Below are 18,788 nucleotides of genomic sequence, written 5' to 3'. Positions count from 1 at the left end.
AGGTTTTCCCCAGGTGCTCCGGTTTCCTCCCACACTCCAAAGATGTGCAGGTTTGTAGGTTAATTGGCTTCTGTAAACTGTCCCTAATCCATAGGGTAGAACTGGTGTACGGCAATCGCTGGTCCTCGTGGACCCGGTGGGCTGAAGGATCTGTTTCTACCCTATATCTCTAAAACAAAAAGTAAATTGTAATTCTGCATTTCCTGGACATTCCCCAAGTATTGCAAATGAAAGCTTTCAATTGGTGAACATTTTTGGAGTTAGAATTGAAATCTGCTAGTTATGTCTTATTCACAATTGTATCACCACACATCTCACCCCATGTCCAATTTTCTCCAATGAATAAATTCTCATGGAACAGAGTGGTCCTAAAGAGGATGCAAAATATACCCCAATGACAGAGATTAATAATTACATTTAAGATGTTGAAAAGCCACATTTCCTTGTGCTCTTATTAAAATATATCGTTGGGCAAGACAGATGATCGCAACACAAGAAAAGTTTGAATTTTTAGCAAGGGCCATCGATCACAACTTTTACATTAATGTCATTGCAATGTGAAACTAATTAGCCAGGATCATATAAATGTAAAGCACTACAGAGGGCCACGTGATCCATCTTGTTTGTGCGGGCCATTTCACAAAAATGCTTCTTAACACTGCGGAACGGGCAGCATCTCTGGCAGCATCCGGTCAAGCCTTTTATAGTCCCCTCAGCCAACAATGAACCATTCTACATTTCCTTGATTGTTGTCTGCTTTGATCTGTCGTTTTCACACCTTAGCCTTCCATATCTCTAGTTCCCCTTTCCCCCGACTCTCAGTCTGAAGAAGGGTCTCGACCTGAAACGTCACCCATTCCTTCTCTCCAGAGATGCTGCCAGTTCTGCTGAGTTAATCCAGCATTTTCTGTCTGTTTTCGGTGTAAACCAGCATCTGCACTTCCTTCCCACACATACTTTTCAACTCTCATGCTCAATACATTAAAACAAATTAGAGATTGGTTTTGGCCACATTTTCAGGTAGACTATTGCAAATGTAAATATAGACTAGCTGTTTTGGTGTTTCATTTTCAAGAATTTCTGCCAATAGACAAGCAAACGTGTGATCTAGAAGGTGTTGAATTAATAGACACAGCCTACAAATTGCATATATATGTGGAAGGCAGTGGAATCAATTCAAGAGGGATGAAAACTTCCAGTGCATCTTTGGGGCATTTTGAACTAGAATAAATATGATATCTATTTTGCAAAGTTGTAATGAGATGTCAGATTCTGGGTTTATAAATATAATTTACAATACAAGACACACACTTAACCCAATTGTATGATTGGTGTTGAAAATATTCACAAATTTTTAAGGTCACTTCAATCAAACATGAAAGCTCAAATAAACAGGGATGGTAGAGTTGGAGGGTGGGAAAGAGGGGCTTGATTAACTGGCTGTATTGCTGCATCATCCTGCAGAGCTAATTTGCACAGCAACTAATGTTGACATTAGGACACCTGCCTAGTCTATTGGTTAGGGATTACACAGCCTAGGGAAAGGATCTATATGGCTGGGACAAAACAACTGTTCAAAACAAAGAAAGCAAATTTACAACTGAACAAACAGAAATTAGGTGTAGAATTTTTTTAATAAATTACAATGTGTTATTATATTCAACCTAACCTTATCCCTGGAAGTCTCCGATCTTACTGCTTCTGTCACAACTGCATTCATTTACATTAATGTACTAAAACAGTGGTCCATGACACTTTTCATAAGATTATTGAAGTCTGGCAAACAGCTGAAAGGTCACAGGAAAAGAATGCAACGGTAGCTAAAGACGAAAAAAAACTAATCGCATGGCACCACATGCGGCACAAGGGGAGGCACTGTGGTTTGTAGGTTAATTGGCTTAGTAAAGATTGTAAATTGTCCCCAGTGTGTAGGACAGTGATAGTGTATGGGGATCACTGGTCAGCGTGTACTCAGTGAGTCAAAGGACCCGTTTCCACGATATATTTCTAAATGAAGCTAAACTAAACATGTAGTGACAGTGTACAGGGGAATAGCCCTCAAATATGGAGAAATACTTAGTTCAACACAGGGAGTAGAATGAGGATGTGGGGCCATGGAAGCAGATTGGTTGGCTATGACAGCTATGTTATAAGATAAAAACGGAAAATGATGGAGTCCGTAGCAACCGTGGAAAAAGAAATAAAATCAACTTATCTGATCAGACATTTTGCCAGAAATGAGGGAGGAAAAACAAGTTGCTTTTAAGCTGCAGAGAGGGGGGGGGGGGGGGGGGGTTGAGAAAAGTGGGCCGAAGGGGATATCTGTCATAAGGCGAAGCCAGGATTGCCATTGGGATAGGTTAAAAGTTGTGGCAATGGAAGGGAATTTAGTCAACATTTTATCAAAGACAAGGGAAACCACTGAGGGCGAACAAAGTCAAAAAAGGCAAAAGTCCCATAGAAAGTGAAGAACTTCAAGGTCGGCATCCTTGGAAGAGAAGTGGCAGTGCATTCAACAGCCAATACATAGAACTGGTTACAATAACAAACAGAATGCGAGAGCAAGTTGAAATTTGACGGAGACATGGTTCAAGGGTGTGCACAAAGACTGTTGTAGAAATAGAGCTTTAGGTTGTACACATGGATAAGATGCATTAAGAGTTAAAATGGACGACATAGCAGAATTGTTTAAAGGTGGCTTTAGTAACAGGTACGCAGAGGTTCAATATCTATATACTAAAACTCTTGTTTGTTTGTTTGTTGCTGAACTACAGCCAAAACAGTCACGATAGCGCAACAATTTTAGGGCCACCTTACTAACCATCATCCCTTTGGTGCTAATGGAAGAAGTTTCATTGAAATTGGTGTTATATTTTTTAAGTTATTCACATTTTAAAGTTTAAATCTATCTCCTAGGGAGGGAGAGAGGGGGGGTGGAGGGAGGAGGGGAGGATAAGGGGGTTGAAGGGGATGGAGTGGGGGAGGGGAAGGGGGGGAGGGGAAGTGGAAGGAGAGGGGAAATCCATCCATTGCCTAACTTGATGTATTGTCAGTGGCATTACACTAGTCATCTAGTAGAAATGGTAAATTTTATCAATATGGCTCTGAGTGCTCAAGGTATTGCAAATTTCAATGTAATTGTGTTATATGGTTCACAAGCTGATGCATCCCTTGACTGATTTTTAAAAATGAAAATGCTAAAAGTAGTAGAAATCCAAACTGAACAAAAAGTGAAAACAATAATTTCACCCCCTTTAGGGAAGGTTTGTCAAGGTCAAATTGTATGTTTATATTTCATCAGATCTAACTCCAGGAAGCAGCCCAAGCAATGAACAAAATTAAACAAGATATAGGCAGTTAAGTTCTTCCTGGAAATCAACTTCAGTCCCAATATAAAATTGTTACATAAAATCAATATAAGCATTGAACTGGTGTTTGATGTAAACTAGAGAGCAGCACAGAATGAGGCGGAATAGTCAAAGCTATGCAGCAGGGAACAAGGCCCCACAGTCCAACTCGTCCGAACATTTGCTTAACCAAGCCGTTTCTTGCATGCACCTGGTTCACATCCGTCCAAACCTTACACATCCAAGTATCTTTTAAATGTGGCAGCTGTACCTGCCTCTACCAGTTCCTCCGGCAACTCATTCTATATAGGCACCACCCTCCATGAAAAAGCTGTCCTTCATGTCACCTTTAAATCCAAGGTGAGTCTTGGTTTCCAGTTCCGATCCAAGAAGAATATATAGTGCAGAAGAATATACAGAATATAAAGTATATAGACCACTTCACCTTTTCCACATTTTTCTACGTTACAGCCTTATTTTAAAATGGATTAAATTCTTTTTTTTTAAATCATCAATCTACACTCAATACCCCATAATAAAAAAGCAAAAATAGGTGTTTAGAAATTTTTGCAAAGTAATTAAAAAGAAATAACTGAAATATCATATTTACATAAGTATTCAGACCCTTTACTCAGTACTTTGTTGAGGCACCGTTGACAATGACTACAGCCTCAAGTCTTAGACAATAGACAATAGGTGCAGGAATAGGCCATTCGGCCCTTCGAGCCAGCACCGCCATTCAATGTGACCATGGCTGATCATCCACAATCAGTATCCCGTTCCTGCCCTCTCCCCAAACCTCCTGACTCCGCTATCATTAAGAGCTCTATCTAACTCTCTTGAAAGCATCCAGAGAATTGGCCTCCACTGCCTTCTGAGGCAGAGAATTCCACAGATTTACTACTCTGAGTGAAAACGTTTTTCCTCATCTCCTTTCTAAATGGCCTACCCCTTATTCTAAAACCGTGGCCCCTGGTCTTCTTGGGTATGACGCTACAAGCTTGGCATACATATATTTGGGTAATTTCTCCCATTCTTCTCTGCAGCTCCTCTCAAGCTCTGTCAGGTTCGATGGGGAGTGTCGATGCACAGCTATTTTCAGGTCCCTCCAGAGATGTTCGATTGGGTTCAAGTCCGGGCTCTGGCCGGGCCACTCAAGCACATTCAGACGTCATGAAGCCACTCCTGCGTTGTCTTGGCTGTGTGCTTACGGTCATTGTCCTGTTGGAAGGTGAACCCCCACCCCAGTTGGAGGTCCAGAACGCTCTGGAGCAGGTTTTCATCAAGGATCTCTCTGTACTTTGCTCCGTTCATCGTTCCCTTGATCCTGTCTAGTCCCCCAGTTCCTGCCGCTGAAAAATATCCCCACAGCATGATGCTGCCACTACCATGCTTCACCATAGGTATGGTATTAGCCAGGTGATGAGCTTGGCATTCAAGCCAAAGAGTTCAATCTTGGTTTCATCAGACCAGAGAATCTTGTTTCTCACGGTCTGACAGTCCTTTAGGTGCCTTTTGGCAAACTCCATGTGGGCTGTCATGTGCCTTTTACTGAGGAGTGGCTTCCGTCTGGCCACTACCATAAAGGCCTGATTGGTGGAGTGCTGCAGATATAGTTGTCCTTCTGGGTTCTCCCATCTTCACAGATGAACTCTGGAGCTCTGTCAAAGTGACCATCAGGCTCTTGGTCACCTCCCTGACCAAGGCCCTTCTCCCCCGATTGCTCAGTTTGGCCGGGCGGCCAGGCTCTATGAAGAGTCTGGTGGTTTCAAAGTTCTTCCATTTGAGAATGACAGAGGTCACTGTGCTCTTTGGGATCTGCAATGCTGCAGAAATTGTTTTATACCCTTCCCCAGATCTGTGTCTCGACACAATCCTGTCTCGGAGATCAACGGACAACTCCTTTGTCTTCATCGCTTGGTTTTTGCTCTGACATGCACTGTCAACTGTGGAACATTATATAGACAGGTGTGTGCCTTTCCAAATCATGTCCAATCAATTTAATTTACCACTGGTGGACTCCAATCATGTTGTAGAAACATCTCAAGGATAATCAATGGAAACAGGATGAACATAAGCTCAATTTTGAGTGTCATAGCAAAGGGTCTGAATACTTATGTAAATGTGATATTTCGGTTATTTCTTTTGAATTACTTTGCAAAAATTTCTAAACACCTGTTTTTGCTTTTTTATTATGGGGTATTGTGTGTAGATTGATGATTTTTAAAAAAAAGAATTTAATCCATTTTAAAATAAGGCTGTAACATAGCAAAATGTGGAAAATGTGAAGGGGTCTAAATACTTTCTGAATGCACTGTATGCCGATATCAGGTAACTGAATGATTCTCTCATCAGCTGGAGTGCAGTCTTGACCACCCATCTATCTCATTGGATAACTTTAATAATCTAGACTCAGATTTTATCTTGCACTAAATGTTGTATCCTTTATCTGGTGTACTGTGGACGGCTTGTTTGTAATCATGTATAGTCTTTTCGTTGACTGGATAGCACACAAAAAGCTTTTCACTGTACCTCGGTAAACGTGACAACAATAATAAATTAAGCACATATTTCTGTGCAATAAATGGTTTCTTCATTTATTACATTTCAGCAGCAATTACATTTCAAAAGCAAGATTTCTTTAAAATAATCCGATGGAATAGTCATGCTGAGACGCAAGTTTAACAGTGCATCTGAAAAGTGGCACCTCCAACAGTGCAAAGCTCCTTTAACACTGCGCTAGTGCCAGCATGGAATATTGTGCTCAGTTCTCTGGAGTGGGACCAACTCACAACCACCTCATCTTATTGTCATGGTTTAATTCATTGCAAAGCAGAAAGAAATTCAGGTTAAAAAAAAAATCAGAGTCCATATCACCTCCTAAACAAGCATATTCTGCTCTATGTTCTTCAAGGCCTGATAATTAAACAGCAGTTGTTCTTGACTCTAACCTGTCCCCTGCTGCTGTATGCAAGATGCAAGCACTATAGATCAAGGTTCATTTTCATCAGAACCAAAAAAGGTTCAGTCCTCAGGTCTCTTGAGCCATTATTAATCTGCATTTCAATTCTGGACAATAAAATAATTTAAACTACTGCCTCATTTCAACCGATTCAGATTAGTACTGTTCGATCATTTCAAAGTCCCCAATGTTATAACGTTGACAAACAACTCTGTGCAGAAGCAGTGCTAAATACGATTGTCTTGAAGCAGTCAGGCTTCCGCTGTTGTATTCATTGGTGCATGCATCACATTGGTTCTGTTACATTAATTAAAAGCTTTTCAGAACCACAATGCTTATGAAAATGATATGAATACATAGATAACTCAAGATGGCTTTCACCAAATGTCTTATAAACATAGAAACAAAGAAAATAGGCGAAGTAGGCCATTTGGCCCTTTGAGCCAGCACCGCCATTCTATATGATCATGGCTGATCATTCAAAATTAGTACCCCGTTCCTGCTTTCTCCCCATATCCCTTGATTCCGTTATCCCTTAGAGCTATATCTAACTCTCTCATGAAAACATTCAGTGAATTGGCCTCCGCTGCCCTCTGTGGCAGAGAATTCCACAGATTCGCAACTCTCTGGGTGAAAAAGGTTTTCCTCATCTCAGTCCTAAATGCCCCACCTCTTATTCTTAAACTGTCGCTCTTGGTTCTGGACTCCCCCAACATCGGGAATATTTTTCCTGCATCTAGCCTGTTTAATCTCTTAACAATTTTATATGTTTCTACAAGATACCCTCTCATCCTTCCAAATTTCTGTGAATATAAGCCCAGTCGATCCATTCTTTCATCATATGTCAGTCCCACCAACCCCGGAATTAACCGCGTGAACCTATGCTGTAATCCCTCAATAGTAAGAATGTCCTTCCTCAAATTAGGAGACCAAAACTGCACACAATACTCCAGGTATTGGTGAAAGCAGTTGTGCTTTCACCAGGGCCCTGTACAACTGCAGTAGGACCTCCTTGCTCCTATAGTCAAATCCTCTCGCTATGGCGTTTCTTCACTGCCTGCTGTACCTGCATGCTTACTTTCAGTGACTGATGTACAAGGACACCCGTCTCGTTGCACCTATCCTTTTCCTAATTTGACACAATTCAGATAATAATCTGCCACCTTCTTCTTGCCACCAATGTGGATAACCTCACATTTATCCACATCATATTGCATCTGTCATGCATCTGCCCACTCACCCAACCTATCCAAGTCACCCTGCAGTGTCATAGCATCCTCCTCGCAGCTCACACTGCCACCCAGCTTTGTGTCACCCGCAAATTTGGATATTACATTTAATTCCTTCATCTAAATCGTTAATATATATTGTAAATAACTGGGGTCCCAGCACTGAGCTTTGTGGCACCCCACTAGTCACTGCCTGCCATTCTGAAAAGGACCCGTTAATTCCTACTTTTTGCTTCCTGTCTGCCAATCAGTTCTCTATCCATGTCAATACCCTACCCCCAATACCATGTGCTCTAATTTTGCACACTAATCTCTTGTGTGAGACCTTGTCAAAGGCTTTTTGAAAGTCCTGTTACACCACATCCACTGGCTCTCCCTTATCCATTCTACTTGTTACATCCTCAAAAAATTCCAGAATATTAGTCAAGCATGATTTCCCCTTCATAAATCCATGCTGACTTTGACCGATCCTGTCACTGCTTTCCAAATGCGCTGCTACTTACATCTTTAATAATCGATTCAAGCATCTTCCCCACTACCGATGTTAGGCTAACTGGTCTATAATTCCATTTTCTCTCTCCCTCCTTTCTTAAAAAGTGGGCTTACATCAGCTACCTTTGTCTTTGTTAAGCACCTATGTTAAATGTAAACTTACCCAGTGAATAAGAACCCACCACAGTTCTTTTCTAACAAAAAAGCAACAAGAATGTCTTATATAATTGCAACTTCTGCTTCAAATTATGTGAAGGAACTGAACCCCACACACCTGGAATTGTGATGTTGTGCATTACAAGGTGAGTCTGCACAGTATCACACAAATACCATGTTATAGGCAAGACCTCTGCCATTAGCAAATGATAAAAAGTGGCAGCATATTTTTTCCTCAAGTCACCCGTAACAGACCACCATGTAATATAGTAAACAATTGTAGGTGGAAAATAGTGCAATATTTGGCAAAGGGAGTTCAATTAATTTTTTTAAAGGAAACCATGCCCCTTTGACTCTGGAATTTCTATTTCATTATAATTTCTGATTCATGAGCAATAAATAACTTGCTCAGACCCCCATTTATTTTAATTTGGTTGAAGAAAACTCTACATAAACTCACTGCTTCATTTGTTTACCATTAAGTCTTAATGAGCAACAGAAAGCCACCTGAGCATTTCCTAGTTTGGGTTTGTGATGATTATGTGGGACAAAGACATTTTAACATCAGTCTGAAGAAGGGTCTCGACCCAAAACGTCACCCATTCCTTCTCTCCTGAGATGCTGCCTGACCTGCGGAGTTACTCCAGCATTTTATGAATAAATACCTTCGATTTGTACCAGCATCTGCAGTTATTTTCTTACAAGACATTTTTACAAATCAGTTTTAAACCAAGGAAAAATGTTAAATCAGCAAGTGGTTCTCCAAGCAAAAACATGCATCAACATTTTAACCTTTCATGGTCGCTACTTTACAATTTTTTTCATTCAGGGAAACAAAAACACCCCAATATTTTCCCCCAGTCATTAATTTTCATCAAGAACAAACTTGAATTTATTCAAACTTCTTATCAAGTCCTCCAAATGACCAAAGTGTCTCACATCAAATGGATTCCATAATAAGAACCCATAAACAATGACACATACAACGCGATGTTTGAGGGAATGGAATGGAGTACTTTATTGTCACATGTGATAAGGCACAGTGAAATTTTTTGCTTGAGCGGTCACCTACAGCACTGACAAAGTTAGAAAATACGGCGGCTCCTCCTTTGTCCCCCTCCCCCACAGCAGTTTACCCCTGCTAGGTCCTCCATTGTTCTTCCTCCCACGCCCCCACCCCCCCCATTGTCCATTGTCCTTCCCCATCCCTCACGGCGCTCCTCCATTGTTCTGTCCCCTCCCTCAGGGCATCGTCCTTTCCCCTTCCTCATGCCCCCCACACTCTCATTGACTGCCAATTCACCCAGGAGGCTGCGCTGCCATGGCGAGGCTTCATCACTGCCGAGGCCCCATCGCCGCCCGGGTTTATTATTGGTCATGGTATTAGGAGTAGTCCTACACTTTCTGGATTGAATTTTAGATGAGCGGAAAACCAGAAGACTGATACGAGCATTCCATTAGTGTGGTACTGGATTCTAAATTGGGACAGAGAACCCCAACCATCTGATTCCATTTTTAGAGTGGCTGCAAAAGGTGTCAAACTAACATTTAATTAATTTTACAGAACCAATAACCATAGACTTGACCGTGCATCTTTTTCACTGAGTTACTCCAGCATTTTGTGTGTGCCCATGAAGAGATGGTGCTGAGATACCATTGTCCACATTGATCTTTGCGTTCCAGGTCATGGGTGCAATAAGTTTTGTCTGGGTAGCCCAGGCAAGTGATTAAAATACATTTTGTACATTCAACCACCAGTGGGAAAGTGAAGAAGGGGCACATGGGACGGTGGTGGATGAGCAGTTTGCTTTGTCCTGGATGTTGTTAAGCTTCTTAAGGGATGTTGCAATTGCATATAACCAGAGAGGTAGGGAGTATTCCATCACACTCCTAATATACCACTGAAAGGATATTCTAGAATGGTTCATATATATTGCAAAGTAGCAAATGTAACCTCACTATGTAAGAAAGGAAGGAAAGAGAAAACCGCAGATCAGTTAACCTGCTATCAACAGATGGTTGTGGTCTCAATCATCCTAGCCCTAGGATGCCACTTCAAGTATTCCTCAGAGCAATGTCCTGGGCCATTAATATATTCAGCTGCTTCATTGACGAACCTCCTTTCATCACAAGGTTAGAGGTTGGGACATTTTCTGAGAATTGCACAACGTTGCATTCCATTCGCAACTCTTCAGAAAATGAAGCAACCCATTCCTGCAGATGCATGTGGACTTCCAAAAGGCCTTAGGTATGGTACTGCATAAGAAACAGTCAAATAAAATTAAGAGTGCACACATTGGGAGAGGGGAGGGGGAATATAAAAGTTGAAATTTAGCGAAAGAACAATAACTAAAAGAAAATAGAGTAAGATAGACACAAAATGCTGGAGTAACTCAGTGGGACAGACACCATCTCTAGAGAGAAGGAATGGATGCCATTTTAGGTCGACCCTTCTTCAGACTGAAGGGTCACGAAGAATAGTCGAATTAGGCCATTCGGCCCATCAAGTCTACTCCACCATTCAACTAGGGCTGATCTATTTCTCCCTCCTAACCCCATTACCTCTGACACCGAAGGGTCTCAACTCAAAACATCACCCATTCCTTCTCTCCAGAGATGCTGCCTGTCCCACTGAGTTACTCCAGCATTTTGAGTCTATCTTCAGTTTAAACCAGCATCTGTAGTTCCTTCCTACACAAATAGCGAAAATAATCATTTTCTAGCTGAGTGACTATGAATACAGGGTCCAACCTCAAAAAGGGTACATTTTCAATCAAAGAAGCGCAATGAAAATTACCAAACAGATTCCTGGAATAGCAAGTTTGTCATTAGAGGGCAGATTAAGCAAACCCAATCCGACTTAACATAGAGAACAAAATATTTTTTGTTATCAAAAAATTGTGGGGCTAGTTCCGGAAAGTGGTGCTGAAGTAAAAGGTCAACAAAATAATCTTATTGGACACTGGAGCCTGAAAAGAACCAAATATATTTACACCCGTTTCTACTTTTAATGTTCTTGCCAATCTGTGGGTTAGGGAAGAACTGTGCAACAAAACCACGAGGGCTCTTGCCAGTTCCCAGCAATGGCCCACACTTACATTGTTAGTCCCGAGTCCCCTATGTCAGCACTCAGTTGCCACAATGCTCATCCACATCACCCATCACGAGCTCACACAGGCAGGGTCTCCATTCCAAGGCACGAGGCTGTTCATTCTAAGGGAGTGAGAGGTTCCCAGGATAGCAATGCACAGTAGCAGGGAAAGCCAGGATTTGGCCAGATTACCATATCAGGAGGGGCAGTGGTTCACTGTCCAGCACTCAGGTACCCAACAAAGCAGCATTCAACTACAATGGACGTCCTTTTTCTCAAGTACAGGCTAATGTACCTGTGACAACTAAAAGCCCTCTAACAAATCAGTATTCTGTGAAGATTCCAGAATACATCTTTGCTGCATCACAGCAAGTACAATTGAAAAACAACCATGCCAATTGGGAAAAGAAAATTAACACATAATTGAAGTCATCACCTAATTACAGGAAATAAAGGTCTGTATCAATTTTGGGTTCTATATGGATATCTGGTTATACTACCAACAAAAGCCTACATGCCAAGGTTACAACTGTCATTAATTTCTCAAGATGCAGTGCGTGCCATCTTCAAAGTGCATTCCACTAAGGCTTTTTTGACACGATCTCCCAAACCCAAGGCTGTCACCACCTCGAACAACAAGAACAGTCGGCATGTTAGCTCCCTTCGAAACCACACATCATCCCAACTCAGAAATAAATTACCATTCTTTCATCGCTGCTGAAATTAGGCAGTGTAGAATAATCTTCACCATACCAACTGCAACCATTCTAGGTGGCTGCTCATCATACTTTTGTCTTGTAGTATAGAGATGGGTAAAAATAACCCTGCACAAAGTAAATGCCCTCACAGAATGAAAGAAAACAATGTAATTTCAACCACCCAAGATTAAGTACCGTCACAATTCTTTTGAGGATTTATTTTCCTGAAAGGGCAAATCTCTCGTCTTCAAGTCAGAAACTTGTACTCAAACAATTCTCCAGGGCTCAAAGAGCCTAGTTTGACAATTCGAAGTAGCTCCACATCTCCAAAATCGCTGCATTTCAGATGAAATCTAATACTACCTGTTCAGATGAGTCAGATTTAAACCATCCCATCTAAGGAATTCATGCACTGCCCAAGGCAATACAAATTCATACAACTTACACAACTTGCGGATTTGTAAGACCACAATGTGCACAAATTGAGTGAATATTTCTTAAAGTAACAAGCACACTAAATTAAATTCATTAGCAGTGATCCATTTAACACTTTCCTCGGTTGCAAAAGATAATACATAATTGGAAGTACCATCCAACATTTGTTGTTGAACATTCAAGCAATCTGATGTAAGCAAACTTACCCCCATTCCACCACGTGAGATTCATAATCCCAGTATTCTCTTGGTTTGTGTGTATTCACATCGGTATAAACTCTGGCCCTGCTTGGCACAGGTCCTGCCATGTCTTCTTGGAAGAGACCGGAAGCAGTTCAGAAGCAGATGTTGAGCGGTTTAACAGCTGGGGGCAATTACTTTTGGTGTTGACAAACAATGGAGTGGGAGGGGTCTCTCTTAGATCACACTTTTTCCACTGTTAAGAGAACACAAATATTATAGATTAACAGTGGGTATCTTTATGAGTTTTGCTTATTGTATCCATTCCTTAAGACATGTTTTTGTAAAACTATTCCATTATCAACAGAAAAATACATGCAACAAGTTTCAAAGCACTCAGTAAAATAAACTGAAAAATGGCACCAAGAAACAATCAAATTACAGGCCACAGACTGACTGCATTGGTTGTGGTACATTTGTACTTTAGGGTTTTGGCAATTCAGTAAGTATTACACTGCATACGTTCCTACTTTCCTTTTTATTGATGTGCATTTTCAAGCCTGATGGAGGTATTAAAAATACTTATAAAATTAATGTCTTAAAGGCAGTAGCTGGAAGGTATCTGAATGGCAACAATTCAAATACTGGAGAGGACCTGGAATGTGCTGAATACATTGGCTACAGACTGAATATATAATTCTTGATTTTATTCAAACGGATTTCAAATTTGCTTTAATGAAGTAACACCAAATGAATCCGCCACTGAGAAACTGGGACACTGTTCCACCTTTAACTTTAAATTATTTTTCTCAAAAGAACGCCTTCTTGAAAATTTCACTGTGTTGCCTTTAAGTCACAACTTCATTAAAATACTATACCATATTCAAGTACTGAAATAGAATTATTGTTTCCACACCATATGGCAGCCTTTAAAAAAAAAATTGATTAAAAATAGACCACCAATGCCAGGGAATAAAAGAGCTTCTGCAACAAGAACACTAACTGCTGCACATACAGCAAATTCAATCTTTGAAATTATAACACAGATCTGTGCACATCAGAATATAAAACCAAAAAAAAAAAAGAATTTAATTACTTATCATTAGAGTATAATTCAATCTTCCCTTCTATTATTTGAACCTTTTGCAATAAACTGGAGAAAGGGAATGTTAATTTCAATCTCCCATTGAGAGAAACACATCGACAACGGGTATAAGGCACATAAGGCCACACGAGTCTTGCACCTGGACCAGTGCTTTGAACGCACCATCCAATTAGCTCCACTCCCACTCTTTCCCATAACCCTTATGCAGTACATCAATTTATTTTGAATGTTACAAACTAACTCGCATTTCAGTTGCTACCAGGAAAATTGCCCCATTTCTCCTCTGCTTCAATTGCTGATTTAAATGATGTCTTTTAGTTAGCAATTCACTGAACAGAACAACACTTCCATCAAAACCTTTCATAATTTCTAACAACATATTGCCTCCATATCTTTTTCTGCTCAAAGTGCAATGTCATCATCTATAGTTTCTCACCTTAAATTCATAGACGACACCTCCATAGTGGGCCAGGTATCAAATAATGACAAGACGGAGTACAGGAAGGAGACCGAGATCCTCGTAACCTGGTGCCAATACAACAACCTCTCCCTCAATGTCAGCAAGACAAAGTAGATTATGATCGACTTCAGGAAGTGAAGTGACACACATACCCAGGTATACATTGATGGCGCCAAAGTAGAGATGGTTGAACGGTTAAATGTTCTTAGGAATAAATATCACCAGCAATTTGTCCTGGACCCGCCACATCGAAGAATTGGCTGAGAAAGCACATCAATGCCTCTATTTCCTTAGAAAGCTTAGGATGTTTGGCATGTCCCTAACAAACCTCACCAACTTCTACAGATGCACCGCGGAGAGAAATTTAATCAAGATGCATCACAGTATGGTTTGGGAACAGCTCCAAGACAGCAAGAGAGATGTGGACTTAGCCCAGACCACCACGCAAACAAACCTCCATCCATTGACCATCAACATTTTATGCTGCCTCGGCAAGGCCATCAACATAATCAAGGACCAGTCTCATTCCGGTCACTCCCTCGCTCTCCCCCCCTCTCCCATCAAACAAGAGGTACAGTGTTTGAAAATGCATACCTCCAGATTCAGGGACAGTTTCTTTCCAGCTGTTATCAGGCAACTAAACCATCCTCTCACCAACTAGAGAGCAGTTCTACCTCATTGGAGACATTCAAACTACTTTTAATTGGACTTTACTGTGCACTAAAGTTATATCCTTTATTCTTTATCTGTACACAGTGGATGGCTTCATTGTAATCATGTATAGTCTTTTCGCTGACTGGATAGCAAGCAACAAAAAGCCTTTCACAGTAGCACGTGACACAGCCGTACACGTGACTGATAATCTAAACTAGAAAATCAAGACAGGTGGAACTAGTCAAGATGGAGCATCTTGGTCAGCATGGGCAAGTTGAGCTAAAGGGCCTATTTCCATGCTGTATGACTGAGTAGGGAGGTTAATTTGGAGGGAATGGACAAGTCAAGTCAAGTTTATTTGTCACATACCCATACACGATGTGCAGTGAAATAAAAGTGGCAGTGCCTGCGGATTGTGCACAAAAAAGAATTACAGTTACAGCATATAAATAAAGTTAATAAAGTTACTATAGTGTAGACAAAATTTAGTCTCTGGAGTTATAAAAGTTGACAGTCCTGATGGCCTGTGGGAAGAAACTCCGTCTCATCCTCTCCGTTTTCACAGCGTGACAGCGGAGGCGTTTGCCTGACCGTAGCATCTGGAACAGTCCGTTACTGGGGTGGCAGGGGACCCTCATAATCTTACTTGCTCTGGATCTGCACCTCCTGATGTATAGGTCCTGCAGGGGGACGAGTGTAGTTCCCATGGTGCGTTCTGCCGAACGCACTACTCTCTGCAGGGCCATCCTGTCCTGGGCAGAGCTGTTCCAAAACCAGACTGTAATGTTGCCGGACAGGATCCTCTCTACAGCCCCAGAGTAGAAGCAATGAATGATCCTCAGAGACACTCTGAATTTCCTCAGCTGTCTAAGGTGGTAAAGGCTCTGCTTTGCCTTACCCACCAGTGCGGCAATGTGCGTTGCCCATGTCAGATCCTCTGTGATGCGGACTCCCAAGTATTTAAAACTGCTCACCCTATCCACAGTAGACCCATTTATCTCCAGTGGCGTGTATGTGCTTGGATGTTTAGCCCTTCTAAAGTCCACAATCAGCTCCTTAGTTTTAGTGACATTCAAGAGGAGGCTATTGTCCTGACACCAGAGTGCCAGATCAGCCACCTCCTCCCGGTAGGCCTTCTCATCGTTATCGGAGATCCGGCCCACCACCACAGTGTCATCAGCAAACTTGATGATGGAATTTGAGCTGAACCTGGCCCCACAGTCATGTGTGTACAGGGAGTACAGTAGGGGGCTAAGGACGCAACCCTGGGGGGATCCTATGTTCAGGGTGAGGGAGCTAGATGTGTGTTCCCCCATCCTGACCACTTGGGGCCTGGCGGTGAGAAAGTCCAGGACCCAGGCACACAGAGGGGTGCTAAGCCCCAGTTCCAGCAGCTTCTCAACCAGTCTGCTGGGGACTATTGTGTTGAATGCTGAACTAAAGTCAATGAACAGCATCCTCACATAGCCCCCCTGGCTGTCCAGATGAAAGAGAGCGGTGTGCAGAACCTGGGAGACCGCATCATCCGTGGACCTGTTCGGATGGTATGCGAACTGCAGTGGGTCCATGTTGCGAGGGAGGAGGGCACAGATGTGCTTCTTGATTAGCCTCTCGAAGCATTTCATGACAACCGAGGTGAGGGCCACCGGTCGGTAGTCATTTAAACACGCTGGAGAGGCATTCTTTGGCACCGGAACAATGATGGATCTTTTGAAGCATGCAGGGACCACGGACTTGGCCAAGGAGAAGGTTGAATATTGTGGTGAGCACAGAAGCAAGCTGAGTAGCACAAGACTTTAGTACTCGCCCAGATATACCATCTGGGCCTCCAGCTTTCCTCGTGTTCACACGCGTCAGAGCCCACCTCACCTCATGCTCGGACACCGAAAATGTGTGCACATCCCTGGCGGTGGATCCCCCTCCAGCCTCGCTAGCCAGCGCCCCTTCGGTGCTGTTTTTAGACGGCGAGCTGGGGGTGTTACCCGTCTCAAACCGTGCATAAAAAGAGTTCAGGTCATCAGCTAAGGAGGAGCCGGCACTTCCGGTTGAGGGGGTGCTGGACCTGTAACTAGTTACAGTCTGTAGCCCCTGCCAAAGGTGCCTGGTGTCCTGCTGCTCTATCTGTGACTCCATCCTGTCCCGGTACCTCCTTTTTGCTCCTTCACTGCCCTTCGCAGTCGGTAGGACTCTACCTTGTAGTCGTCCATGTTGCCGGATGCCAGGCCAGAGTTGTAAGCAGCGGTGCGAACATTCAAGGCCACGCGAATAGACCTGTCCACCCAGGGTTTTTGGTTAGGAAAGATACCGACCCTTACCGTGGGGATGATGGTATCGGCTATTGTGGCAATGAAGTCCGTAACCGCTTCCGCAAACTCATTGACGTCTCTGGAACTTGCTTGGAACATATTCCAGTGCATCGCCCAGTGCATCTTGCAGCATGGCCTCTGAATGGTCAGCCCACCACAAGTAACGATTCGAGACAAGACCCTTCTTCAGAACAATAAGTCCCTAGCATGTTGTATTCTCATCAATAGGGTATTGGTGAGATTATATTGGGAGCATTGTACACAGCATCGGTTTCCATATTGAAGGAAGGATGTTAATGCACTGGAAGCAGTTCATAAAATGTTTACAAGACTGAGTTTGGGTGGGTTGTCTTGGGTGGAAAGGTTAGATGGGCTATACTGGTCTCTCTAGAGTTCTGCAAAGAGAGGCACAATTTAAACGAGGGACCTTGAAAGGATGAGAAGGGGTGGTACCATTGGCACTCTGTAAATCTCCTCTGCATCCTCCTCAGTTTTCATGTTCCTGAGTATAGTTCCCCTAACCTGACTACTCTCGATGATGGCTCAAGGATTTAATATAGCCTCCAGGTTGAGAAAAGCATGCCTCCATAAATTGTTTATCACCCTTCAAAAAAAAACCTCATCACCTGCCCAGTTCTCTTCAAAGGCTTTTTAAAATCTAAACCCCAGGTCAGGATGTTCCCACATCCCATAAAAATGTATTAATTGAAGCTCAAATTTAGGTTTTCAATGTTATCCAATTCACTAAAACCCAGCTGTATGCTGGTGAATTGACTGACTTCAAATGGAGACCACATAATCGCATGTTATTCTGCCACAGCTTAAAAAAAATACAATTTTCACATGAAGTTCAAGAAACATTCCCAAAACTAGTCTAGGCATTTCTCTGCAAATAACAGTAGTGTAAATGCTGGCATTTCTAAAGTGTTGCTAGAGAAATAGTGTCATACATTGGAAAGTTGCCTTTTACCAGGCTAACCTTTTTGAACAGTGAAAACCATTACATTTCAAATGTTCAGACTTCATCTTGACTTGCATCTTGACTTGCATGCTTTGGTATCTAAGCAAATATTCTCAACCTTCCCAGTTAATTGGGGACAAGCTGTTATTTCAGGTTCTTTTGAAAAAGGCACCCAAAATTCTCAGAAGGCAAAATATCATCGCCATGCAGAAAATACCAAACGTCGCTGTACAAAATACAAGCAGCACTATTCATTAAGCCAATTAGAGGGCAGCCCTAAGAATGGTCTTTGTACCACAGTATTATTTTTTAATCTTTGAAATTCAAAACACAATGAAAGCATAACCACTTTAATGCATATATTAGCTAATTATGAATGGTAGAATTAGAGAAAGATGATTTTCGAAGAAATTCAGCAATTAAGACACCAGCCGTAGTTATGTTATATTATTACATGACTGAAAATTGAACATACGAGCCAATTTCAGCAACCAATTTTATTTAAAATTACTATCCTATAACCTTTTGCCTCAATTTTCTTACTATTAATTGGGAAACTAATTGAGAAATAAGAATGCTAATCAGCTAGGTAGACACAAAATGCTGGAGTAGCTCAGCGGGTCAGGCAGCATCTTGGGAGAGAAGGAATGGGTGACGTTTCAGGTTGAGACCCTTCTTCAGACGAATTGGTTCTTTAAACCAGCATCTGCAGT

The 18,788-nt window shown here is 42.0% G+C and overlaps 1 protein-coding gene across 2 annotated transcripts in view; it reads right to left on the bottom strand.

Annotated features, from left to right (window-relative positions):
* LOC144604425 (casein kinase II subunit alpha) overlaps window positions 1-18,788 on the bottom strand; it is an 85,333-nt gene that overhangs the window by 45,021 nt on the left and 21,524 nt on the right. For both annotated transcript variants that reach the window (XM_078418819.1, XM_078418820.1), the window contains exon 2: window positions 12,617-12,845. In XM_078418819.1, coding sequence (XP_078274945.1) covers window positions 12,617-12,717 — 101 coding nt within the window. In that variant the 5' untranslated portion in view covers window positions 12,718-12,845. The remainder of the gene's footprint in view (window positions 1-12,616; window positions 12,846-18,788) is intronic.

This window comes from Rhinoraja longicauda, chromosome 22, assembly GCF_053455715.1.
Source record: "Rhinoraja longicauda isolate Sanriku21f chromosome 22, sRhiLon1.1, whole genome shotgun sequence".
Classification (NCBI taxonomy): Eukaryota; Metazoa; Chordata; class Chondrichthyes; order Rajiformes; family Arhynchobatidae; genus Rhinoraja; species Rhinoraja longicauda.
This window is presented reverse-complemented; position numbering and strand designations above follow the sequence as displayed.